General features: G+C 44.9%; 1 protein-coding gene across 1 annotated transcript in view; it reads right to left on the bottom strand.

Moving 5' to 3' along the window:
* The window catches only part of BMPR2 (bone morphogenetic protein receptor type 2), a 202059-nt gene extending 190677 nt beyond the window's left edge, over nt 1-11382 (bottom strand). The window contains exon 1 of the mRNA XM_025404320.1: nt 10769-11382. Within this exon, the coding sequence (XP_025260105.1) occupies nt 10769-10844 (76 nt within the window). The 5' untranslated portion in view covers nt 10845-11382. The remainder of the gene's footprint in view (nt 1-10768) is intronic.
* Nucleotides 11383-26164: the final 14782 nt, after the last annotated feature.

Here is a 26164-nt window from a genome sequence, read left to right as displayed (position 1 = left end):
AAAAAAAAAAAAAAAAAAAAAAAAAAACCTTTTTACAACGACTTTGTATAAATTTTAGAATCTTTTTTTTTTTTTTTTTTTTGAGATGGAGTCTGGCTCTTTCTCCCAGGCTGGAGTGCAGTGGCCGGATCTCAGCTCACTGCAAGCTCCGCCTCCCGGGTTTACGCCATTCTCCTGCCTCAGCCTCCCAAGTAGCTGGGACTACAGGTGCCCGCTACCTCACCTGGCTAGTTTTCTGGGGTGTTTTTGTATTTTTTAGTAGAGACGGGGTTTCACCATGTTAGCCAGGATGGTCTCGATCTCCTGACGTCGTGATCCACCCATCTCGGCCTCCCAACGTGCTGGGATTATATAGGCTTAAGCCACTGCGCCTGGCCTAGAATCTTAAATAACAAAAAGTTTTTTTAAAAGAAATGATAAAATAAAAGGCTAAAAGCAAAAATAAGTCTTTTTTTTTTTTTTTAAGAGACAGGGTCTCACCCTGTCACCCAAGCTGAAGTACAGTGGCATGATCACAGTTCACTGCAGCATCCAATTCCTGGGCTTCAGTGATCCTCCCACCTCAGCCTCCCAAGGAGCTGGTACTACAGACTCATACTCGGCTAAATTTTAAAAATTGTTTGTAGAGACAGGGTTCTCATTATATTGCCCAGGCTGGTCTCAAACTCTAGGCCTCAAGCAATCTTCCTGCCTCAGCCTCCCAAAAATTACAGGCGTGAGCCACTGCACCCAGCCCACACTTTTAATTTCAAATAACTAGAATTTAATCTATTAAAGATTGTCAGTTACTGAATTTAATCTATGTTCATTAGAAGGGTAATGTGAAATATAAAGCCTATTAGATGCTTAGAGTAGAATATAGTAAAAACCTAAGACTAATATCTTGTTGTGTTTTTTTTTTTTTGAGACGGAGTCTCGCTCTTTTGCCCAGGCTGGAGTGCAGTGGTGCGATCTTGGTTCACTGCAACCTCCGCCTTCCAGGTTCAAGGGAATTCTTCTGCCTCAGCCTCCTAAGTAGCTGGGACTACAGGCACCCGCCACCATGCCCGACTAATTTTTTCTTGTATTTTATTGTAGAGATGGGGTTTCACTGTGTTAGCCAAGCTAGTCTTGATCTCCTGACCTCGTGCCTCCCGCCTGCCTCGGCCTCCCAAAGTGCTCGGATTACAGGCATGAGCCACTGCACCCGGCACATCTTGCTTTTAAAAGAAGGATTTAGCAAGGAATCAGTATAACTCAGTTTCTTACAAACCTAAGTAAATAGACAATGATGTTTTTGTTGTTGTTTGTTTTCTTTGAGATGCAGTCTCGTTGTTACCCAGGCTAGAGTGCAATGACACAATCTCGGCTCACTGCAACCTCCACCTCTTGGGTTCAAGCAATTCTCCTACCTCAGCGTCCCACGTAGCTGGGACTACAGGCAGATGCCACCAAACCCAGCTAATTTTTGTATTTTCAGTAGAGATAGGGTTTCACCACATTGGCCAGGCTGGTCTCGAACTCCTGATCTCAGTTAATCCACCCAACTCAGCCTCCCAAAGTGCTGGAATTACAGACATGAGCCACTGTGCCCAGCCAAACAATGATTCTTAAGAAACAGCTGTACAAATGGAACAAGTTGGTGTGAAAGACTAAACAGAATTTATAGATTAGCATTCTTTTTTTTTTTTTTTTTTTTTTTTTTTTGAGGCGGAGTCTTCACTCTGTCGCCCAGGCTGGAGTGCAGTGGCACCATCTCAGCTCACTGCAAGCTCCGCCTCCCGGGTTCGCGCCATTCTCCTGCCTCAGCCTCCCGAGTAGCTGGGACTACAGGCGCCCGCCACCGCGCCCGGCTAATTTTTTGTATTTTAGTAGAGACGGGGTTTCACCGTGTTAGCCAGGATGGTCTCGATCTCCTGACCTCGTGATCCGCCCGCCTTGGCCTCCCAAAGTGCAGGGATTACAGGCGTGAGCCACCGCGCCCGGCCACCTAGATTAGCATTCTTGATAATGTTTCATCAAGTTAACACATTGGTTTAGCCAAAGGAAAAAACGATTAAATATCTCAGAAAAGTTGTATCCCACATAAAACTTTGTTTCAATAAGTAACATGAATAAATTCATCTCTTCAGATCATTTGACTGTTTTTAATCTTGCCTTATAACAGCACAATACAGTCGTTTGTGAAGTAACTAAATATAAAAAGTTATTCTTCACACTAGACTGGCCCCATGGAGTTTTAATCACTAAGAACACATGGAAACATTAAAAATTTATCCTCAACTAAATATGTCATCATCATTCTTCTAATCTAACTGGTGTTCTTTTCCAAAATTGAAGCTTTGAATCTTCAATGAATTTTTTTTATTATCCACTGACATTTGAATGCTACACATAAAACAAAACCTAACATATTTGCTGTCATTTACAGCAAAATAAGAGACTATACCTAAGACATAGTTCGATCTGGACAATTATTCTGGCATGATCAAAATCCCAGTAAGATTTTCAGATGCCTAAAAGATTCCAAATATTTTAAGCCTTTAGACTAACACTTTATATATTATACGAATGTTTTGCTTTGGAGCTACAGGGGCCTGACCTTGATTCCCAAGTGTCCCACTTACTCAGTTTAATCATCTGCAGAATAAAGAAAAATAATAGTACTGATCAGTCTGTTTAGAGGATAACGAGATAACATAGTATACATGTAAAGCACTTAGTGACTATACTAAAGACTTGAGAAATGCTTATGTGTCTCTTCACTTCCCCAATATATATTTACTAATTGTAGCCACTGTCAAATTATATAGAATAAGGTATTTTAAATCTAATCTCTTCTAAAATATTTAATTTTCTGAGTATTTCCTAGTTTGTAAAGTTAAAAGCCCAATAAAAGTTGAGCAAGACAGAGGTTGGCACATGAGGTCATAAATTGCAGAAGCCAGATTGTGTACAATATTTTAAATGGCTGTGACTATTATTCCGAATGAGATGGGAATAAGAATGAGATAAGCAAAGAAATGTCTTATCTAACTTATGTATGAAAAGGGTCTGGCCAGGATGGTGGCTCACACCTGTAATCCTAGCACTTTGGGAGGCCGAGACAGGCAGATCATGAGGCCAGGAGATTGAGACCATCCTGGCTAACACAGTGAAATCCCATCTCTACTAAAAATACAAAAAAAAAAAATTAGCTGGGTATGACGGCACGCGCCTGTAATCCTAGCTACTTGGGAGGTTGAGGCAGGAGAATCGCTTGAATCTGGGAGGTGGAGGTTGCACTGAGTCGAGGTCGCGCCACTGTACTCCAGCCAGGATGACAGAGTGAGACTCTGTCTGGAAAAAAAAATTAAAAGAAAAGAAAAGAAAAGGCTCACTCAGGCTACTATGTTGAAAGGAGACTGTAATAAAGCAAAGATGTTAACAGAGAAAACAGAGTCTAGTAAACAAGTACAAGTAAAAGAAGACAGTGGCTTTTAGATTAAGGTAGTAGCATAGTGGAGGTGGTAAAAAGCAGTAAGATTCTAGATATATTTTGAAGGTAAAGTCAAGAGTTTTTGCTATCACATTGGATAAGAATGTGAAAAAAAGAAAGACAAGAGACAAAGGTATCTCTAATTTGGGGCCTTAACAACTGGAAGGATAGAACTGACATTTGCTGAATAGGCTAAGACATAGGAGGAACAGGTCTGGTGAAGCAGCTTCAGAAGTTCAGTTTGGAACAGGTAAAGTTTGTGATGAATATCAGACATCAAAGTAGATACGACAGATACACAGCTGGCTACACGCAAAAGAATTTCAAGGAAAGAAGTCTGAGATAGAAATAAATTTGAAACTTGTCCACCTTTAGATGCTATTTAAAGCCAAAAAACTGGATGAGATCACCAAGAGGGTTGGTGCACACAGAGAAAAGAAAAGGTCTAAAGACTGAATCCTGAAACAACACAACAATATTTAGCCGTCAGGGACATAAGGAGGAACTATCAAAGTTGCTGGTGAGGTAGGAGAAAAATCAAGAGAGAATAGTATCTTAAAAGCCAAATGAAGAAGTACTTGAAGGATGAAAAAAAAAGGATTAAATTGGCTCATGCTGCTGATAGGTCAAAACAAGAACTTGGAAATAAATCAAAAAAGCAGGACATATGCACAGAAGTATTAAATATGACATTGTTTATTAGAGAAGAAAATCAGAAACAACCTAAACATCTCCCAATATGAATTAAGTAAATAACAAATACACTCAATGGAATATCACACAATTATGAAAAAATGATAGCTATTAAGATCACATATACCTATGACATATTATTCTATGTAAAAAAACTGAGATATAATTAATAGATATTATAAAATCACAACCATATAAAAACACATGCATCTTTTTTTTTTGCCGGGCGTGGTGGCTCATGCCTGTAATCCCAGCACTTTGGGAGGCCAAGGTGGGTGGATCACGAGGTTAGGAGTTCGAGACCAGCCTGGCCAACACAGTGAAACCCTGTCTCTACTAAAAATACAAAAATTAGTGGGGCATGGTGGCACACACCTGTAGTCCCAGCTACTCTGGCGGCTGAGGCAGGAGAATCACTTGAACCCAGGAGGTGGAGGTTGTCATGAGCCGAGATCATGCCACTGTACTCCGCCTGGGCAACAGAGCGAGACGACTCCGTCTCAAAAAAAAAAAAAAAAAAAGCATCTTTCTTTTTAATTAGAAGAAAACATAACAAAACAAAAAGTGTTAGGGTTGTGTGAAGATTAATATTTTTTCTCTTAATTTTTCAAATGAAAAAAAAAAAGCTTGCCCTAAAAGGATAGCCTGGTGCGTCTACAACAATTATATAGCTTTGCTCATAGACTATTCTTATCTACAAAAGCAAAGATTGAAAACAGATTAATAATAATAGAAAGTCTTAACTATTTCCTCATCTAAATGAAACAAAAAAACGAGAATTTGGATTACTGGCCAAATATTTTATCCCTTCACACTTATCATTAACACATTTTGTTCTAAATTATCCTATTTTGCACTAAACTTACTGGGGCAGAATGAAAGTACATGATCGTGTATATTTTTGACACCAATGATAAGGGCAAACTACTGTCTTGAAGGAGAAAGGAGAAGTGAGATCTGGCTTTAAGAAACTGAAATTTCTCAGCCAGGAGCGGTGGCTTACTCCTGTAATCCCAGCACTTTGGGAAGCTGAGGCAGGCAGATCACATGAGGTCGGGAGTTCAAGACCAGCCTGACCAGCATGGAGAAACCCCGTCTCTACCACAAATACAAAATTAGCTGGGCGTGGTGGTGCATGCCTGTAATCCCAGCTACTCGGGAGGCTGAGGAACAAGAATCACTTGAACCCGGGAGGTGAAGGTTGCCGTGAGTGGAGATCCTGCCATTTCACTCCAGCCTGGGCAAGAAGAGCAAAATTCCGTCTCAAAAAGACAAGACAAGACAAGACAAGACAACACAACACAACACAGGACAGGACATGACACGACACGACAGAGAGAGAAAAAGAAAGAAAGAAAGAAAGAAAGAAACTGAAATTTCTCAACCTCCATTTGCATCTACCCTTCCAGAAACAGACGTGGATCAAATACCTAACTCTTCCAAATACCTAACTCCATCTAAAATTCTTAGGCCAATGCCTCTGGCACAATACTTTATCATGTCTCATAATTTTTCCACCAAGTCTGCTGTCTACACATTTAAGATGTGAATGACTGCACACATTTTGTACTATATCTTGATAATTTAGGTAATGTATTTTAAACGTTGCTGATGCACAAGGCAGGGTTAAGGTATAGTGTTGAGCATCGTGATTCTAGGCATGCATATAATCTTTCATATCAGTGGTTTTGTTTTGTTTTGTTTTTTTGAGATGGGAGTTTCGCTCTTTTGCCAAGGCTGGAGTGAAGAGGCACAATCTTGGCTCACTGCAACCTCCACCTCCCCGGTTCAAGGGATTCTCCTGCCTCAGCCTCCCAAGTAGCTGGGATTATAGGCGACTGCCACTACACCCAGCTAATTTTGTATTTTTAGTAGAGATGGGGTTTCACCATATTGGCCAGGCTGGTCTCGAACTACTGACGTCAATTGATCCGCCAGCCTCGGCCGCCCAAAGTGCTAGGATTACAGGTATGAGAGTGCCTTTGAAAATAATAATTTTTTTTTTCTGAGACGGGAGTCTCACCCTGTCGCCCAGGCTGGAGTACAGTGGTACGATCTCGGCTCAATGCCACCTCCGCCTCCCGGGTTCAAGCAATTCTCCTGCCTCAGCTTCCTGAGTAGCTGAGATTACAGGCATGCGCCACCACATCTGGCTAATTTTGTTTTTTCTTTTTCTTTTTTTTTTTTTTTTTGAGACGGAGTCTCGCTCTGTCGCCCAGGCTAGAGTGCAGTGGCGAGATCTCAGTTCACTGCAAGCTCCGCCTCCCGGGTTCACGCCATTCTCCTGCCTCAGCCTCCCGAGTAGCTGGGACTACAGGCGCCCACCACCTCGCCTGGCTAGTTTTTGTTGTATTTTTTAGGCCGAGACGGGTGGATCACGAGGTCAGGAGATCGAGACCATCCTGGCTAACACGGTGAAACCCTGTCTCTACTAAAAAATACAAAAAAACTAGCCAGGCCTGGTGGCGGGTGCCTGTAGTCCCAGCTACTCAGGAGGCTGTGGCAGGAGAATGGTGTAAACCCGGGAGGTGGAGCTTGCAGTGAGCCGAGATCCGGCCACTGCACTCCAGCCTGGGCCACAGAGCGAGACTCCCTCTCAAAAAAAACAAAAATTAGCCAGGCATGGTGGTGTGCACCTATAATCCCAGCTACTCGGGAGGCTGAGGCTGGAGAATGGCTTGAACCTAGGAGGCGGAGGTTGTATTGAGTCGAGATCATGCCACTCCACTTCAGGCTGGGCAACAGAGGAAGACTGCATCTCAAAAAAAAAACCAAAAACTGATATCCAACAGCACAGCAATCTACAAGTAGGTGCCAAAGTAAGTGGTGTGGCCAATTATAAAATTAACAGATTCACACAGATTCCACTCAGTATTTTTTAATGGTTAGAATTTACCCATCAGAAATCAATAATGAATTTCTTCTCTTTCATTGTTAAAAAAAAAAAAAAAAACTGGCCTTCGGGCGCGGTGGCTCATGCCTGTAATCCCAGCACTTTGGGAGGCCGAGGCGGGCGGATCACGAGGTCAGGAGATAGAAACCATCCTGGCTAACACGGTGAAACCCTGTCTCTACTAAAAATACAAAAAAATTAGCCGGGCATGGTGGCGGGCACCTGTAGTCCCAGCTACTCGGGAGGCTGAGGCAGGAGAATGGCGTGAACCCGGGAGGTGGAATTTGCAGTGAGCAGAGATTGCGCCACTGCACTCCAGCCCGGGCGACAGAGCAAGACTCTGTCTCAAAAAAACAAACAAACAGAAACTAGCCTTTAATGAAGGAAAGGTTTTGTCTTTGTGTGAACAGTTCTCTCTCTCCTCACTACTTATCCACATCAATACCACTACTATCACATAATCCCACATGCCAGAATAGCTTTTGTAGAGATCAAAGTTTATCTAATTTTAATGCAAAAAACTAAGAGTTTGGCCCTCTTCCAAGAGTAAGAAAAGCCTCCCTTCTGGACCATCTTATTGATTATATGTGGTCGACTGAGGATTTCAATTCTTCATTCTTCTGCAATAGTATTATACATCCAAATATTATATTAGCTTCATCATAGGCACAGTGTACTTTGATATCTCTTGTTTCTGAGCTTGGCCATATGACTTGGTCAGCCAATGTGATGTTAGGAGAGCAGAGTCTGGAAATGTGCTGGTAGGGTTGGGGCTTGGCCTCTTTCTCTTCTGGCAATGCTATGACACCAGCTTCCCCCAGATAGATGTTACCTCTCCCTCTAGCCTGGACCCCAGAAGGAGACACATGGAGCAGAATAAATGCCTATTGTTCCATGCCACTAAGATTTTGTAGTTGCCAATAATTACACAGCAAAATGTCACTGAATTACCATATTTAAGAAATCCAGCCCAGGCACAGTGGCTCACGCCTGTAATCCCAGCACTTTGGGAGGCAGAGGTGGGTGGACCACGAGGTGAGGAGTTTGAGATCAGCCTGGCCAATACGGTAAAACTCTTGTCTCTACTAAAAATACATAAATTAGCCAGGCGTGGTGGTACACACCTGTAGTCCCAGTTACTTGGGAGGCTGAGGCAGAAGAATCGCTTGAACCCGGGAGGCAGAGGTTGCAGTGAGCTGAGATGGCGCCACTGCACTCCAGCCTGGGCAACAGAGCGAGACTCTGTCTAAAAGAAAAAAAAAAAAAAAGAAAAAAAATTAGCTGGGTGTGGTGGTGCACTCCTGTAATCCCAGCTACTCTGGAGGCTGAGGCAGGAGAATCACTTGAGCCTGGGAGGCGGAAGCTGTGGTGAACCGAGGTCACACCACTGCACTCCAGCCTGGGAGACAGAGTGAGATCCTGTCTGAAAAAAAAAAAGAAAAGAGAAGAAAATGTTCTAAGAATTAAGGAGTCCAAGAACTTGGTAAGTGAGAAAGAGGGATTCAAAAGAAATGATTTATCCATGACCCCAAAAAAGGATGTGCTATCAATCAGTCTTCTAGGATTTATTTTCCTGTTCAGCTGCACTATTTACACCTGTCCAGTTAACATCACTGCATCTATATAACCCAAATCCACACAGGCCCTCTTTAATCAGCTTGCACTTAATGAAGCTGCACCAGCCACTTCAATATTAGGCAAAGCAAAGTTTTACATGTTCAGAACTATGACATTTGCATAACCACTGCTGCACTGACACCTTGTAAGTGCCCCTGCTTTTTTACAAAGGTTGATCTGGTGAAGGCATTACTCCATCTCATACATCCGGTAAAAGTGAGAAGTTGTTGCTGTTATTGCTGCTGTTACCATTAATGTGGTACGTAAAGGCGCACGCTGTAATCCTGGCTCCATAATTTACTGACTGTGTGGTGAGTTATTCAAATTCTCTGTACTTTACTCTCCTTCTATGGAAAAGGGGAATGATAATAACCTACAAAATAGAATTGTCATGAGGATGAAATGAAAAAATATATGTAAAGTTATTTGAATAGCTGATGGTGCATGGCAGGCACTTAATAAATACTAGCTATTATCATTACTATTACAAGTCTGAAATCCAGCTTCACAAATTTTGTCATCTGGTGCTATGCAACACTAAAGAAAAAAAGACTAAAACCACTAGCAGTGATTCTTTTATTCTCTCTCTTTTAAGAGACACTCTTCTAAAATGACTGTATTACCAAACAAAAATTAAGTTTATTTTTAAATAAATGCTTTTTCTCTTACTTTTATCAGTTCTGATCACAATATTACCAGCACGTCAAGATAAATGAGAATCTATATTCTAAAAAGGTTAAGAATAACAAAGAACATTGAAAAGTGTATGTTCTCAGATTTCTGCTCATGGAATGTTTAAGGCCTTTTACTCCATATTTTACAGGAACCACATGGCTTGTGGCTAGAGAATTTAAATAGCTAACACAATATAAAGAAATTTGGAGAAAAATCATTTTTACTCTGAAAGCAACTACAATTATTAAAAATATTAAAATATCAGTTTTAAAGTAAATTCAGAAGTTCAAATTATTTTAACAGAACCATATAGATTTATCATCAATTTAACAGACATTAATCAACAGTAGACATTATTCAACAATATCAAAAGCATAAAAGGAAACTTCAGATTTTCTTTCGGCATTTTCCTAGGTCAGACTTTTAAAACCAAATTAAGCAAATAACCTCTGTATCTAACATAGCAATGAGAAATTTGTTTAATGTGAAACACACTTATCAAAAGAAAAAAGGTAATTCGAAAGGGTCATTTGGTCCTTTACTCGTTTTAAAAGCACAGTCCATTTGCCCATCATAAACCAAGTATACGAGTTACAAGTAGAATTCACTTCTCAAAATTTCTAAAAGCAAATCACCAAAAGACTGCTTGAAAAAATAGTTGCAAATAGAAGATGTGGTCTTTTTCCTAAGGTTTCTGAGAACTGAAATGAAAATATCCAAAAGAAAGGATGACTACCACCCTTTAGACTTTAATGAAATGTCAAAGAACTTTCGGAGTCAAATCTCCTAGAAGTCTAATGTCAGGTCAAAGTTGTCTCGACAGCAAAGCCAAGAGAGAGATGCCAGGTGACTAACAGTAAACTTATCAAACCGTATAATACAATATATCAAGAATCTCACAGTTCCGGCTTCCTCAACATTTATTCTATTCATTCGGTAAAATTTCTGAATAATGAAAGGAACATGGATTCCAGAGTGATCTAAATCTCAAAATAAGGTTCAAGTGTGTGTTCTCTAGTTGATGTTCTTTTTACTGTAAGCCAAAACCGCTTCTTTATAATAATAATTTTAAAAATCTACAGGTCTGTTTCCAGAGACGTCGTAATAGACACTGTTCACTGGTGATTAAAATATTATTTTTAATCGTTGCATTACCTCACAGCTAAAAATGTCAAGATACCACACCCAATATGTCTTTTTCACCCCGTGAAGGGGGGTGGGGTGGGAATATGCAAGTGGGGATAGGAAAATACACAGGAATATTAAAGGCGATTTCCCTGGAAGGCATGGGGCAGGCGCGCCGGCACCGGTTCGCAGCTCCGCGATCGGGGGAACGCGTGACGAAGGGCGAGCACAGGCCTCGGCCTCTGCGGGCTCCCTCCCTCGCCACCCGCAGGGGAAGTGGCCGGGACGCGCCGGCCGGAGCTACTCACCGGCCGCAGTGCTGACCAGCAGGATGGTCCATGGTAGCCAGGGCACCCGCCAGGGCCGCTGCAGCGAGGAAGTCATCCCTGGGCCAGCCAAGAAGCAGGAGGGCAAAGAAAAGAAATATGGGAAGTAGAGAGGCGGAGAATCAGCCGGGAGGCTCGTCTTCTCTCCCGTGGACTGTTCCTGCCCGTATCACAATGCAGTTTGAAAGGACAAATGGCAGATGAGAGGACCTAGCTGCAGAGCTTTCATGCCGCTGCAGAAATTCCCTTCATTTCTCTCCCCTGCGGCTGGGGGTGTTCCTTCGCCTCGGACGGGGTGCCGCGGCCCTCCAAACTGAAGGCATGTCTGTGGGGAAAGCAGGGAGCCAAGAAGAAATCTCCCAAGTTATTTCCCTCGTAGTTTCACGATATCAAAAAAATATCCAGGTCTGGGAGAAAACATATCCAGGGTGCGGAGGGCGGGGATTCGATCCGGATCCGGGGGGCGAGGGTCAGAACTAGTTCCTGACTGTCGGGAAGGACGAAGCCGGGCAGGCGGCGGCGGCGCCCGGCAGCCCGAGTCGCATCGCCCGCGGCTCCGGGAAGGCAGGATTCCTTAAGTTTCGCTTCGGTGCTTCCTTCACTCTGATTTCGAAAACAACAAATCCTCTTCCTTGACTGGATCCAAAAAGGTGCCTGCCTCCATGGACAAGCTCACAGTCCCCACGCCTTCGCGGAACAACCGTGAGAGGGTCGGGGAGGCCCTGGCGAAGGCTGAGGAAACGTAGGAGCGGGGGAGGGGAGGGGTCGCTGCCCCGGCCCGGGCTCCCCGAGACCGCGGGCGGACGGGGTGCGAGAGGCTGCCCCTTCTAGCCCTCCTGGCGGCGCTCCCTTCCCTTCCTCGCTTTTTATTCCTGCCGCTCCATCTTGCCTGAGGTAAATTCCACCATGAAAGCCTCCTCTTCTCCCGTCAATGGCTCCTGTGAGCTAATCACAACCCCCCCGAGGAAGCCGCCGCCGCCGCCGCCGCCACCGCCTCGTTCTCCCGCAGCTCTGGGCTCCGGGAGGAGCTCGGGCGTCGCGGACCGAGGGCGGGGGGCGGCGGGAGGGCGGATGAAGGTAGCCGGGGAAGGGAGTGGGCAGTGAGGCGGCGAGACACCCTGCGTCCCTCCGGGAAGCACTTCCAGTGGCTCCGAGCAGACCAGACACAAAGGGGGGAGTCGCCGCAGCTGCCAGTCTGCGGCGCTCCCGGTCACCGGAGTCGCCCCGCCTCCGCCGCCGCCTCCGCCGCCGCCTCCGCCTCCGCCTCCGCCTCCGCCTCCGCCTCCGCCTCCGCCTCCTCCTCAGTCTACGGCTCTTCCCGGCCCTGTCTGTCTCTGGCCTGTGGTGCAGCGCGGGCGGCGGCGGCGGCGCCGGCGGCAGGATGAAGCCCGCACTGCGCCTGCGCGCTCACGACCCCGCCCGGCCCCGCCCCTCGTCCCGGGCTCGTTGAGGGCTCCGAGGCCCCAGCGCGGCGCGTCTGTCCCTTGAATGGCCGAGGGCTGGGTGGGGCTGCGGTGGGCTGCGGTGGGCAGCGGTGGCCTTTCTCCTTTACACACACGACTTCCAAACGTGCAAGACTTGGGATTCGCGTATTTGTTTAAGAGAGGGCGGCCACATCTTTTTGTTAGGCGTTCAGCAGACTCCACCGATTCCGGGATTTCTCCCGACTGAGGCGTCTCCTTCTCAGTACTCTCGGAGAAAAGCCTCGAGGGGCAGAACTGCCCTCTGTTGTTTCACGGCGCTGGAGCCTCCCTCTCCGCAGCCCAAAGAATCCGGATGGACCCGCCTTTCCCAGAACCGGAGACCTTGGCCTCCTCAGGCTCCCCTCTGACTCAAACAAAAGCCGGAATTGGAAAGACCCCCCTCCTTTGCTGTGTTTGCTGTAATCGACGTCCTGCTTTCCTCAACCGCCCATTCCCTTAGCCTTCTTAGTTGACAGGAATATTGAGTATTTGCAAGGATGCGAAGCCAGAGAGAGAGAGAAAAAAAGACTTTTAATCTATAAATCATCCCGCTGTGTGCGCGCGTCTGTCCGTACAGCGCGGTGTCCACCCCGAGAGAGGGCCTGGATTCACAAGGCTGGGGGCCTTGAGGGCTTTTTAGGGCACGTGAAAGGAAAATTGAGCTAGAGTTATGTCAGGATAGAGAGTGGGATCATTTTGCACTCAAGTAATTGAGAAGATCCCGTTGGTACCGCAGTTTCCAAGGATTTGTGTAGTGCGTTTTTTCGATCTGGTTTGTACAAGCGACCAGCATCCGTCCCGCCCTTACACCCCGCTGCGGGGTCAGCCGACGTGGGTGGGATTTTGCCGGCGGCGAGGGGAGAAGGTGACGTGCGTGGCGCCATGATCGGAAGTCTGGACTGAATTCTTAGCTGCGAGGTGGAAAATGCGCGTGGGAGGGCGATCTTGAGGGGTGAAGTCTGGCCTTCCCATCTCCCACCAGGCAGGAGGGTTATGCTGAAGGCTGGTTTTGCTGATCTTTTATTGAGGCTAAGGGCAGTTCCACAGATACAGTCATAGACTCCGTAAGTCATGCTCTGCTTGCTTCTTCGAGTCTGCTATTCTCTATCTGAATTTGATGTAAATAAATCTCCACATTCCTTAAACTGGTTCTGTTATACTAAACATCTTCCATAATTAGGGGTTGTAGCAATACCAACTCCAGATTCTAAGACTCTTTTTAGTTGAAATATGTTTATACTGTTTACCCTTTAGACAGAGAAAAAAAAAATCTACCTAGTAAAATCCCTTAAAAAGACGAAGAGCATATGCTTTGATTCATTAGCTTTATTTATTTAGGTATTATTTATTCATTTATTGAGACGGACTCTTGCTCTGTCACCCAGGCTGCAGTGCAGTGGCGAGATTTCGGCTCACTGCAACCTCTGCCTCCCAGGTTCAAGCGATTCTCCGGCCTCAACCTCCTGAGTAGCTGGGATTACAGGCGGCGCCACCACGCCCAGCTAATTTTTGTATTTTTAATGGAGACGGGGTTTCATCATCTTTGCCAGGCTGGTCTCGAACTCCTGACCTCAGGTGATCCACCCGCCTCGACCTCCCAAAGTGCTGGGATTACAGACGTGAGCCACCGCACCCGACCGATTCATTAGCTTTATTACTGTATTTTGTTTTGCCCAAAAGGTCTACATTAGAAACCGGTATTGTTTTACCATTTGTCTTTCAAAAACTGAGAGTTTCTAGCACTCAGAAATTGGATTTTAGTATGTTAGAGGTGCAGAAAGTTTATTAATTCGTAGTACACTTTTATCTTCCTCAAATTGAGATCAAGTACTTCATTCAATTTTTATTTGCTTAAGATTTTTTTCCAAGAAACATTAAGTGTCCTTTTTGTAGTTCCCCCTTATCCACCATTTCAGTTACCTGCGGTCAACCACGGTCTGAAAATATTAAATGGAAAGTTCCAGAAATAAACAGTGTTTGTTTTGTTTTGAGACGGAGTTTCTCTTTTGTTGCCCAAGCTGGAGCGCAATGGCCTGATCTCAGCTCACAGCAACCTCTGCCTCCCAGACTCAAGCGATTCTCCTGCCTCTGCCTCCTAAGTAGCTGGGATTACAGGCATGCGCCACCACACCCAGCTAGTTTTGTATTTTTAGTAGAGACGGAGTTTCACCATGTTGGTCAGGCTGGTCTCAAACTCCCCACCTCAGGTGATCTGCCCTCCTGGCCTCCCAACATGCTAGGATTAGAGGCTTGAGCCATTGTGCCTGGCCTTATAAATTTTAAATTGAGTAATGTTACTAACTAGCTGTGATGAAATCACTGCCATCCCACACTGTCCTTCTGGGATGTGAATCATCATTTGTACAGTGTATCCGCTACAACCTCCTTAATCACTTAGTAGCAGTCTCTTATCAGACTGACTGTGGCAGTATGTAGTATCCAAGTACTTGTGTTCAACTAACCTTTATTTTACTTAATAATGGCCCCAAAGCACAAGAGTAGTGATGCTGGCAATTCAGCCATAGAGAAGCTGTAAAGTGCTTCCTGTAAGTTAAAATGTCAGAGTTCTTGCCTGTAATTCCAGCACTTTGGGAGGCCGAGGCGGCGGGCGGATCACAAGGTCAGGAGATCGAGGCCATCCTAGCTAACACAGTGAAAACCTGTCTCTACTGAAAATACAAAATTAGCCAGACATGGTGGCAGGTGCCTGTAGTCCCAGCTACTTGGGAGGCTGAGGCAGGAGAATGGTGTGAACCCGGGAGGTGGAGCTTGCAGTGAGCCAAGATCGTGCCATATCACTCCAACCTGGGCAACAGAGCGAGACTCAGTCTCAAAAGAAAAAAAGAGTTATTGACTTAATAAGGAAGGAAAAAAATTACATGCTGAGGTTGCTAAGATCGCTGGTAACAATGAATCTTTGGCAGGGCACAGTGGCTCACGTTTGTAATCCCAGCACTTTGGGGGACCGAGGTGGGAGGATCACTTGAGGTCAAGAGTTCAAGATGTGCCTGGCCAACATGGTGAAACCCCGTCTCTACTAAAAATACAAAAATTAGCTGGGCATGGTGGCATGTACCTGTAATCCCAGCAGCTTCTCCGGAGGCTGAAGCAAGAGAATCGCTTGAACACGGGAGGTGGAGGTTGCAGTGAGCGGAGATTGCACCACTGTACTCCAGTCTCGGTGACAGAGACTCTAGCAAAAAAAAAAAAAAAAAAAAAAAAAAATCTATCTGTGAAACTGAATTGTGAAGAAAAAATAAATTCAGGCTAGTTTTGCTGCCACACCTCAGACTGCAAAAGTGATGGCCACAGTGCATAATAAGTGCTTAGTTAAGATGGAAAAGGCATTAAATTTGTGGGTAGAAGACATAATAGAAATGTATTCCAGTTTACAGCAATTGGGTTCAGTACTGTCTGCAATTTCAGGCATCCACTGGAGGTCTTGGAACAAATCCCTTGTGGATAAGGGCCAGGGAGGACTACTGTACATGTTATAAATGTATAATAAATTATATAGAACACAGAAAAGGTCTTAGGAAATTCACATGAAAAAACACATGCCACTGACTTGGTAGGTAGACAACTAGATATGTACCCTCTTCCCTTTTCTGTTCCTTCTTGTGATATCTCAGTTGGGACATGGCTGTTCACTTACAGTGAGAAAGAACATCAAAGAACAGAATTAGGACTTGGCAGGAAACTTGTCCACGACAAAAGGCAGACAATGTAGACAATGTAAGTCAAGCTCAGCTGAGAACAAAGGACTGGTGATGCAGGTGAGGTTTGGCATCTGTACTAATCAGGATGGGCTAAATTACAGTAACATTCCCCGAATCTCAACATCTTATTGCAATAAAGGTTTATTTCTCACACGTTATATGTTTGATATAAGTCATCAGGGGACCCATCGCAACTTGAGTTCACAGGAAACAGACACTGAAACTCTGAAATTTGTATTCAGGAGGTTATTACCTAATGATGGCAAGAACAACCTCTGTGGGGATTGAGGGATGCAAGACTGGGCAGAGGGAGAAGTTGAATTGCAACACATTTGCAACCGAGGCATCAACCAATCCTGCAGGAATTCTGGAACTGGGTTGGCCTTTCAGCATTGTCCTAATCTGTGTCTGCTAACACTTTAAGGTACACCTAAAAGACCCCCCAAACCCAGCACGCTTTTCATTCAAGATTCCTTCAGTGGGGTACATCTAGGGAAAAAGTCCCTCAAGAATGCTGATAAATTAGGCTCCTTGATTGCTGCCTTGGAGTAGGAAATCCAGCATTAGACAGACTGCCTGATCAAGTTGGGTAAAACCCAGTTAAATTATACGTTCACACCAACCAGTCACTGGATATGGGCTGCACATATGAAAGAGATGTGACCTTTGATAAAAGGGTTCTCTTTAGCCAACAGCTACCCCCAGAGAGGGACCCAGCTGAGCACTGTCAGCCACCAGCAGTTCTAGCAGTTGGGAGAAAGAATGCTTCAGACCTAAAGAGTGGATCTGGGGAGCTCAGCAAAACATCCACTGCATGGACTCTCTCACTGTAATCACTGAGGTCCCCAGATTGGTAGAGTCTTCACTGAGACATGTTTTCCAGATTGCCACAGTAGGGATCATAAAGTTTAATTGCTCGTGTTGCAGTGTCTTGCTGTAGCCATTAAAAAGCTTCCACCTAGAAGCAGTGTGCTTTACTTCCACTCATATTTTAGTGGCCAACAAAGTCAGATGGCCAAACCTAACTTTAAGAGGGCAGAGGCCGAGAGCGGTGGCTCACTCGTGTAATCCCAGCACTTGGGAGGCCAAGGCGGGCGGATCACGAGGTCAGGAGTTCGAGACGGGTGAAACCCCTTCTCTACTAAAAATACAAAAAATTAGCCGGGCGTGGTGGCGGGTGCCTGTAATCCCAGCTACTTGGGAGGCCGAGGCAGGAGAATCGCTTGAACCTGGGAGGCAGAGGTTGCATTAAGCCTGGATTGCGCCACTGCACTCCAGCTCAGGAGACAGTGCAAGACTCAGTCTCAAACAAAAAAAAGGCAGAAAATGTAATCCTACCATGTCATGAGAAAGAGAACCTGAATATTTGTGAACAGCCCTAATGACTAACATAGTATCCAAGGGTAAAATAATCCCCAATACTCTAATCACCAAAACCCCAACAAGTAGGACTTTTTTCCTGATAGGGGTAAGGAAGCAGGAAATAAAGGAGATACAACATGGAAATCCAAGAGGACAGACTAACAGCATCTGCCAAGACTGATCTTCACTATGTGTTATAGCCCCTCATGGATGATATCTCTGCTTTGAGTTGGAGCACTGGTCCTGGTTTTAAGAGGGGACAGAGGGGCACTAAGCAGATTATTAGAACAACTATTGAAATAAGGACCAAGGCCAATTTCTTGTTAAATAAATGAGGTATGTAGGAATTACCTGGGCTCAGAAATACCGACTACTTCCTTTTTTTTTTTTTGTGAGACGGAGATTTACTCCTGTTGCCCAGGCTGGAGCACAATGGCGCAATCTCGGCTCACCGCATCCTCTGCCTCCCAGGTTCAAGCGATTCTCCTGCCTCAGCCTACCGAGTAGCTGGGATTACAGGCATGTGTCACCACACCCGGCTAATTTTGTATTTTTAGCAGAGACGGGGTTTCACCGTATTGCCCAGGCTGATCTCAAACTCCTGACCTCAGGTGATCCGCCCGCCTCGGCCTCCCAAACTGCTGGGATTATAGGTGTGAGCCACTACGCCCGGCCAATACTGACTACTTCTAAGAACAAACTTCATGATCATAAAGGGGTGGTATCAAAGAAAAATAGAAGAAAAACTCTTAGCTCTAGCAGAAAAACAATATAGAAGTTAGCCCTGGGACGCCTTTCCAGGTCAGAAAAACAAACAACTAAAAGCTGCTTTAAAACTTTAGAATTTTATCTTTAGGCTTAAACTGAGAAACCGGACAGGGCATTGTCTCATTTTGGAAGATCAAAGTATAGTTGTGGGGAGAGAAGAAAATCCAGTTGGGAAGTACAGAGAAAACAGAATTAGAGATTTACCTCCCTGACATCTTTTGGGCCTGAAAGCAACCTAATTATCTGTCTTCCTAAAACCAAGCTTTTTAAAAATAATAAACAAATAAATAAAAAGAGCCTTGCTTTTAAAACCTAGATTTATTGTCTCATCTCTTTCCTTCCCTTTTCTTCTAACTTTGGAAATTTTAGTTAACCTAGCTTCTGGGGTCACCCTTTTCTTCAAGAGCAAAATAAAACCATTAGAACCTCCCATCCTGAGTGACTGACAACAGGAAAACCCAGCTTCTCCCAACCATTTGAAAGATCACAGAAAAGGACTTCTATTTTTCTTTTTTTTTTTTTGAGATGGAGTCTGGCTCTGTCACCCAGGCTGGAGTGCAGTGGCAAGATCTCAGCTCACCACAACCTCCACCTCCCAGGTTCAAGCAATTCTCCTGCTTCAGCCTCCCAAGTCGCTGGGACCACAGGTACATGCCACCACGCCCAGCTAATTTTTTTTTTTTTTTTTTTGTATTTTTAGTTGGGACGGGGTTTCACCATGTTAGCCAGGATGGTCTCCTGACCTCGTACTCCACCCACCTCAGTGTCCCAAGGTGCTGAGATTACAGGTGTGAGCCACCAAGCCTAGGAGGACTTCTATTTTTCACAAATTACTTATTTGCTGTTGACTTCTCTTCTGGTGTCTTGTAAGAGCTTTTCCTTGCCTTTTTTTTTTTTTTTTTTTTTGAGACAGAGTTTCGCTCTGTTGCCCAGGCTGGAGTGCAATGGCACGATTCCCAGGTTCAAGTGATTCTCCTGCCTCAGCCTCCCGAGTAGCTGGGCTTACAGGCACCCGCCACCACGCCCGGCTAATTTTTGTATTTTTGGTAGAGACAGGGTTTCACCATGTTGGTCAGGCTGGTCTCGAACTCCTGACCTCAGGTGATCCACCCGCCTTAGCCTCCCAAAGTTCTGGGATTACAGGCGTGAGCCACCGCACCCGGCCATTTTCCTTTGCTTTTTTGAGACAGAGTTTTGCTGTTGTTGCCCAGGCTGGAGTGCAGTGGCGCAATCTCGGCTCACCCCAACCTCCGCCTGCCAGGTTCAAGCAATTCTCCTGCCCCAGCTTCCCGAGTATCTGGGATTACAGGCATGTACCACCACACCCAGCTAATTTTGTATTTTTAATAGAGACGGGGTTTCTCCATGTTGAGGTTGGTCTCAAACTCCTGACCTCAGGTGATCCGCCCGCGTCGGCCTCCCAAAGTGCTGGGATTACAGGCATGAGCCACCGCGCCTGGCTCCGGCCATTTTCCTTGTTGATTTCAAACATGGAGCTCTACTTTCCTTCAAAGAGTAGATACAGGACCCTTCATTTATCTCCAAGTTATACCATATGTAGTTAAGATTTTTACTAAGGCTTGGAATTAAAAAAGAAAAGTAGGCTGGATGCGGTGGCTCACACCTGTAATCCCAACACTTTGGGAGACCAAAGACGGTGGATCACTTGAGCCCAGGAGTTTCAGACCAGCCTGGCCAACAAAGCGAAACCCCATTTCTACTAAAAATACAAAAAAAAATTAGCTAGGCGTGGTGGTGCACTGGAGGCTGAGGCACAAGAATCACTGGAACCCAAGAGGCAGAGGTTGAAGTAGTCAGCCGAGATTGTGCCACTGAACTCCAGCCTGGGTGACAGAGTGAGACTGTCTCAAAAAAAAAAAAAAAAAAGAAAAAAGAAAAGTATGACATAGTATAACACAGTGAAGGATATCTTAAAATAAGAATCAGCTATCACTGCTCTCTGAAGTCCTTGAGCCACATGTATACCTGCCCAGTGGAACCCCATTTGAAAGTACAGTTTCTGGCCCGGTACAGTGGCTTGCCCCTAATCCCAGCACTTTGGGAGGCCAACGTGGGCGGATCACCCGAGGTCGGGAGTTGGACATCAGCCTGACCAACATGGAGAAACCTCGTCTCTACTGAAAAAAAAAAAAAAAATTAGCTGGGTGTGGTGCTGCACGCCTGTAATCCCAGCTACTTGGGAGGTTGAGGCAGGAGAATCACTTGAACCCGGGAGGCGGAGGTTGCGGTGAGCCGAGATCACCCCATTGCACTCCAGCCTGGGCGGCAAGAGAGAAACTGTCTCAAAAAAAAATAATAATAATAAAATAAAGCCAGGCGCGGTGGCTCACACCTGTAATCCCAACACTTTGGGAGGCTGAGGCTGGCAGATCACGAGGTCAAGAGATCGAGACCATCCTGGCCAACATGGTGAAACCTGTCTCTACTAAAAATACAACCCCAGAGGTGGAGGTTGCAATGAGCCTAGATCGGGCCACTGCACTCCAGCCCCGCGTCAGAGCAATACTCCCTCTTAAAAAAATAAAATAAAATAAAATAAAAATAAATTAAAAAGCCGCGCATGGTCGCGTTTGCCAGCTACTAGGGAGGTTGAAGCAGGAGGATCGCTTGAACCCAGGAAGCGGAGGTGGTAGTGACCCGAGATCACACCACCACACTCTAGCCTGGGTGGCAGAGCCAGACTCCCTATCAAAAAAAGTACTATTGGCCGGGTGGTAGATCACTTCTGCAATCCCAGCACTTTGGGAGACCGAGGCGGGCAGATCATGAGGTCAGGAGATCGAGACCATCCTGGCTAACACGATGAAACCCCGTCTCTACTAAAAATACAAAAAAATTAGCTGGGCTCGTGGCAGGCGCCTGTAGTCCCAGCTACTCGGGAGGCCGAGGCAGGAGAATGGCATGAACCCGGGAGGCGGAGCTTGCAGTGAGCCGAGATCGCTTCACTGCACTCCAGCCTGGGTGACAGTCAGACTCTGTTTCAAAAAAAAAAAAAAAAAAGTACTGCAACCTCTGCCTCCCGGGTTCAAGTGATTCTCCTTCCTCGGCCTCCCAAGTAGCTGGGATTACAGGCGTGCACCACCATGCCTGGCTACTTTTTGTATTTTTTTTTTTTTTATTTGAGACGGAGTCTCGTTCTGTCCAGTGGTTGGATCTCAGCTCACTGCAAGCTCCGCCCCCCAGGTTCACGCCATTCTCCTGCCTCAGCCTCCCAAGTAGCTGGGACTACAGGCGCCCGCCACTTTGCCCGGCTAGTTTTTTTTTGTATTTTTTAGTAGAGACGGGGTTTCACCGTGTTAGCCAGGATGATCTCGATCTCCTGACCTCGTGATCCACCCGTCTCGGCCTCCCAAAGTGCTGGGATTACAGGCTTGAGCCACCGCACCCGGCCTACTTTTTGTATTTTTAATAGAGATGGGGTTTCACCATATTGGTCAGGCTGGTCTTGAACTCCTGACCTTGTGATTCGCCCGCCTCGGCCTCCCAAAGTGCTGGGATTACAAGCATGAGCCACTGCGCCCAGCCAGAAATTACTATTTCTTAGCCTATAGCCACTAGCCATGTTGTTAGAATCCAGTCCAATCCTTTGCCTCCATCCATACATTTATTCCATCATATATATAACCAACAGATGTTTACTGAACTATGCGCTGGTTGTTGTTTCAGGTACTAGATACAGCAAGGAACAAGGGAGATAAGTTCCTTCCTCTCATCTTTTGATGGTACTTACTTAAATTCATTTTCTATTGTTGTGTTACAAATTACCACAAACGTAGCAGCTCAAAACAACATGTATTGATTATCTCTCAGTTTCCATGTCAGGAGTCTGGGCAGGTTAGCTGGGCTGTCTGCTCAGAGTCTCACAAGATCGCAATCAAAGTGTCAACCAGACTGTGTTATCACTTAGAGGCTTAACAGGGGAAGAATCTCCTTTTTTAAGCTTATTCACGTTGCTGGCTGAATTCTTTTTTTTTTTTTTTTCTGTGAGACTCCAGGTTGTTGCTCTGTTGTCCGGGCTAAAGTGCACTGGTGCGATCTCGGCTCACTGCAACCTCTGCCTCCCAGGTTCAAGCGATTCTCCTGCCTCAGCCTCCCAAGTAACTGGGATTACAGGCACTCGCCACCACACCCAGCTAATTTTGTGTGTGTGTGTCTGTGCATATATATATATTTGTAATATATATATATACACGTGTAATATATATACTTGCAATATATATATTTGTTATATATATATACACACACACACATTTTTTTGAGACAGAGTCTCGCTCTGTCGCCCAGGCTGGAGTGCAGTGGTGCAATCTCAGCTCACTATAATCTCCACCTCCCGGGTTCAAGCAATTCTCCTCCCTCAGCCTCCCGAGTAGCTGGGGCTACAGGCACATACCACTATGCCTGGCTACTTTTTTTTTCTTTTGTATTTTTAGTAGAGACGGGGTTTCAGCATGTTAGCCAGGATGGTCTCAATCTCCCGACCTCGTGATACTCTTGCCTGGGTCTCCCAAAGTGCTGGGATTACAGGCATAAGCCACCCCGCCCAGCCGAGCCTCCCTACCTGGCCTTTCTTTTTCCTTTTTTTGAGACAGAGTCTCATTCTGTTGCCCAGGTTGGAGTGCAGTGGCACAATCTTGGCTCACTGCAACCTCCGCCTCCTGGGTTCAAGCAATCCTCTGCCTCAGCCTCCTGAGTAGCTGGAATTACAGGTGTGTGCCACCATGCCTGGTTAATTTTTGTATTTTTAGTAGAGACGGGGTTTCACCATATTGGTCAGGCTGATCTTGAACTCCTGACCTCATGATCTGCCCGCCTTGGCCTCCCAAAGTGCTGGGATTACAGGCGTGAACCACCTCATCCAGCCTATTCTATGTCTTGCTCTGTGCCCAGGCTGGAGTGCAGTGCCATGATCATAGCTCACTGCAGTCTTGACCTGGTGGGCTCAGGTGATCCTCTTGTCTCTGCCTCCAAGTAGTTGGGACTACAGGTGCAACACCACCACACCCCACTAAGTTCTTTTATTGTTTGTCAAGACTGAGTTTCACCATACTGCCCAGGCTGGTCTCCAACGCCTGGGCTCAAGCCATTGGCCCACCTTGGCCTCCTAAAGTACTGGGATTACAAGCGTGAGCCACCACAGCCAGCCTAGACTTACACTGTTTTAAAATGGGAGGTAATACGGCAAACACTCACTAATACAGATTAAGTCAGGGGAAAGGGCACCTCCACCTGAGTGAATGAGTAAATGAGGCCTAACCTATATGATGTAAGGAAACATTGCGTGTCAAAATAACCATGAGTTAAATAAAATAATGGGTCTATAAAAGTGAGTAAAAATTGATCCACTTGAAAAATGCTGGCCGGGCACAGTGGCTTACGCCTGTAATCCCAGCATTTTGGGAGGCAGAGGCGGGTAGATCACAAGGTCAGGAGATCGAGACCATCCTGGCTAACACAGTGAGACCCCGTCTCTACTAAAAATACAAAAAAACTAGCCGGGCATGGTGGCGGGCACCTGTGGTCCCAGCTACTCTGGAGGCTGAGGCAGGAGAATGGCGTGAACCCAGGAGGCGGAGCTTGCAGTGAGCCAAGATCGCACCACTGCACTCCAGCCTGAGTGACAGAGCGAGACTGTCTCAAAAAAGAAAAAAAAGAAAAGAAAAGAAAAATGCTTCACGAAATGTTATTCATGCTTTTGAATTGACTTACTAAAGAAAAATTTTCATAGATAACTTCTGCTCAGACCCTGAATATATTTGTGCATATTTTACATTTGTAGTTTATATGATTAGAGTCTGAAATAATTTAAGATTTATGCATTTATAGAATCAATGAAATGAAATTCTTGAAAAATATTACACTAGGCTGGGTGTGGGGTGGCTCATGCCTGTAATCCCAGCACTTTGAGAGACTCAGGCAGGAGGACCAGGAGTTGGAGACCAGCCTGGGCAACATAGTGGGACTTTGTCTCTACAAAAAATGAAAAAATTAGCCGGCTATGGTGTATACCTGTGGTCCCAGCTACTCAGGAGGCTAAGGTGGGAGGATCACTTCAGCCCAGCAGGTCGAGGCTGCAGTGAGCCATGATCATGCTACTGTACTCCAGCCTAGGCAACAGAGCAAGACCCTGTCTCAAAAATAAAAAATAAAAAAATTAAGAATAGCCATGTCCTAAGGAAATACTCAGAAAGGCAGACAAAAATGTCTATCACAGCATTGTTTATATATAGTACTAAAAAATTGGAATTAATTTAAATATCTAACAATAAAATAACAGCTGGGTAAACCATGAAATATAAATAGCATGAAATACTATAGAGCTATTAAAATGGTATTTATAGAAAATAATATCATGGGGACATGCCCATGATATAGTATTAAATTGGAAAACCAGAATGTTAAATGTAAGTAATACATTATCCCAGCTGTATGTATGTTCAATTCTCTATAAACATATACTTAGAAAATTCTGGAAAAATGTAAATCAGGCAGGAGAATCGCTTGAACCCGGGAGGTGGAGGTTGCAGTGAGCCAAGATCGCGCCACTGCACTCCAGCCTGGGAAACAAGAGCGAAATTCTGTCTCAAAAAAAAAATTGTTTTTACATTAAAAAAAATATATATATATGTCATGATTCCTACTGCTCATAGCCAGAATGTAGAAGCTGGAGATTTTTCCATTTAAACATAGATCCTAATATGATCAGAGAATATGATTTTTCCTTTATGACTCCCCAAAAGGTCTGAATCACACCTTGTAACTTACATAGAAGTACTATGACTTAATAAAAGTTGTTAATCAGCAAGCATGCATTTATTGAATCCCTTCTGGGTATATAACTTTGTACAAATGCTATATCAATACTAATATTTTTCTTTTCTTTTCTTTTTTTTTTTTTGGAGACGCAGTCTTGCTGTCATCCAGGCTGGAGTGCAGTGGCACAATCTCACCTCACTGCAACCTCCGCCTCTCAGGTCCAAGCAATTCTTCTGCCTCAGCCTCCTGAGTAGCTGGGACTACAGGCACGCGCCACCACCACATCTGGCCTTTTTTTTTTTTTTTTTTTTTTTTTTTTAGTACAGACTGGTTTCACCATATTGGCCAGGGTGGTCTTGAACTCCTGACCACCCTGATCAGCCCACCTCGGCCTCCCAAAGTGGTAGGATCACAGACGTGAGTCACCGCTCTTGGCCCAATATTAATCTCTAAAAGCTCTGTATTACAGTATGATGAGCATAGCAGAGTCATCTAAAGAGAAGTGATAAAATCATAAAGCATTTTTCTGTCATTATTTCATGTACAATTATTTAATGTGTGAAAATCTTATTTCCACAGAAAGATTTATAATATCAGAGATTGATGACTAAATCATATACTGCTAAATACCCAGAAAATGTTCACAGCCACTGAAGTGAAAAGCCAGCCAGGGCCAGGCGCGGTGGCTCACGCCTACAATCCCAGCACTTTGGGAGGCCGAGGTGGGTGGATCACAAGGTCAGGAGTTCAAGACCAGCCTGGCCAAGATGGTGAAACGCCATGTCTACTAAAAACTAAAAAAATTAGCCGAGTGTGGTGGCAGCCGCCTGTAATCCCAGCTACTTGGGAGGCTGAGGCAGGAGAATTGCTTGAACCCAGGCNAATTGCTTGAACCCGGGAGGCGGAGGTTGCAGTGAGCCACTGCACTCCAGCCAGTGTAACAGACTGAAACTCCGTCTCAAACCAACAAACAAAAAAGGAGTTATGCTGTTTTAAACACTCTGATGCAGATGATATAGGATCTTTTTTGATGGATTATGACAATCTCTCCAAGTAACATAAAAATGATGAATCAGCACTTCATTGTATTTGTAGGTATTCAATTACATAGCATTTTAATTATAGCATATCATCCTTATAATACTGCCATACACATATACAAAGTTTTATTATAAATCAGTTGTTGAAAATATTTTTCAAAGTCAAACATATTACATCCGCACACTCAATAGTGAAACTAAGATAATCAATTGAGGGCATAAATCCTCTACAGTGATTTCTTAAAACTGTAT

Source organism: Theropithecus gelada, chromosome 12, assembly GCF_003255815.1.
Source record: "Theropithecus gelada isolate Dixy chromosome 12, Tgel_1.0, whole genome shotgun sequence".
NCBI lineage: Eukaryota > Metazoa > Chordata > Mammalia > Primates > Cercopithecidae > Theropithecus > Theropithecus gelada.
The sequence above is the reverse complement of the archived record's forward strand: the minus strand, read 5'-3'. Positions and strand labels throughout refer to the sequence as shown.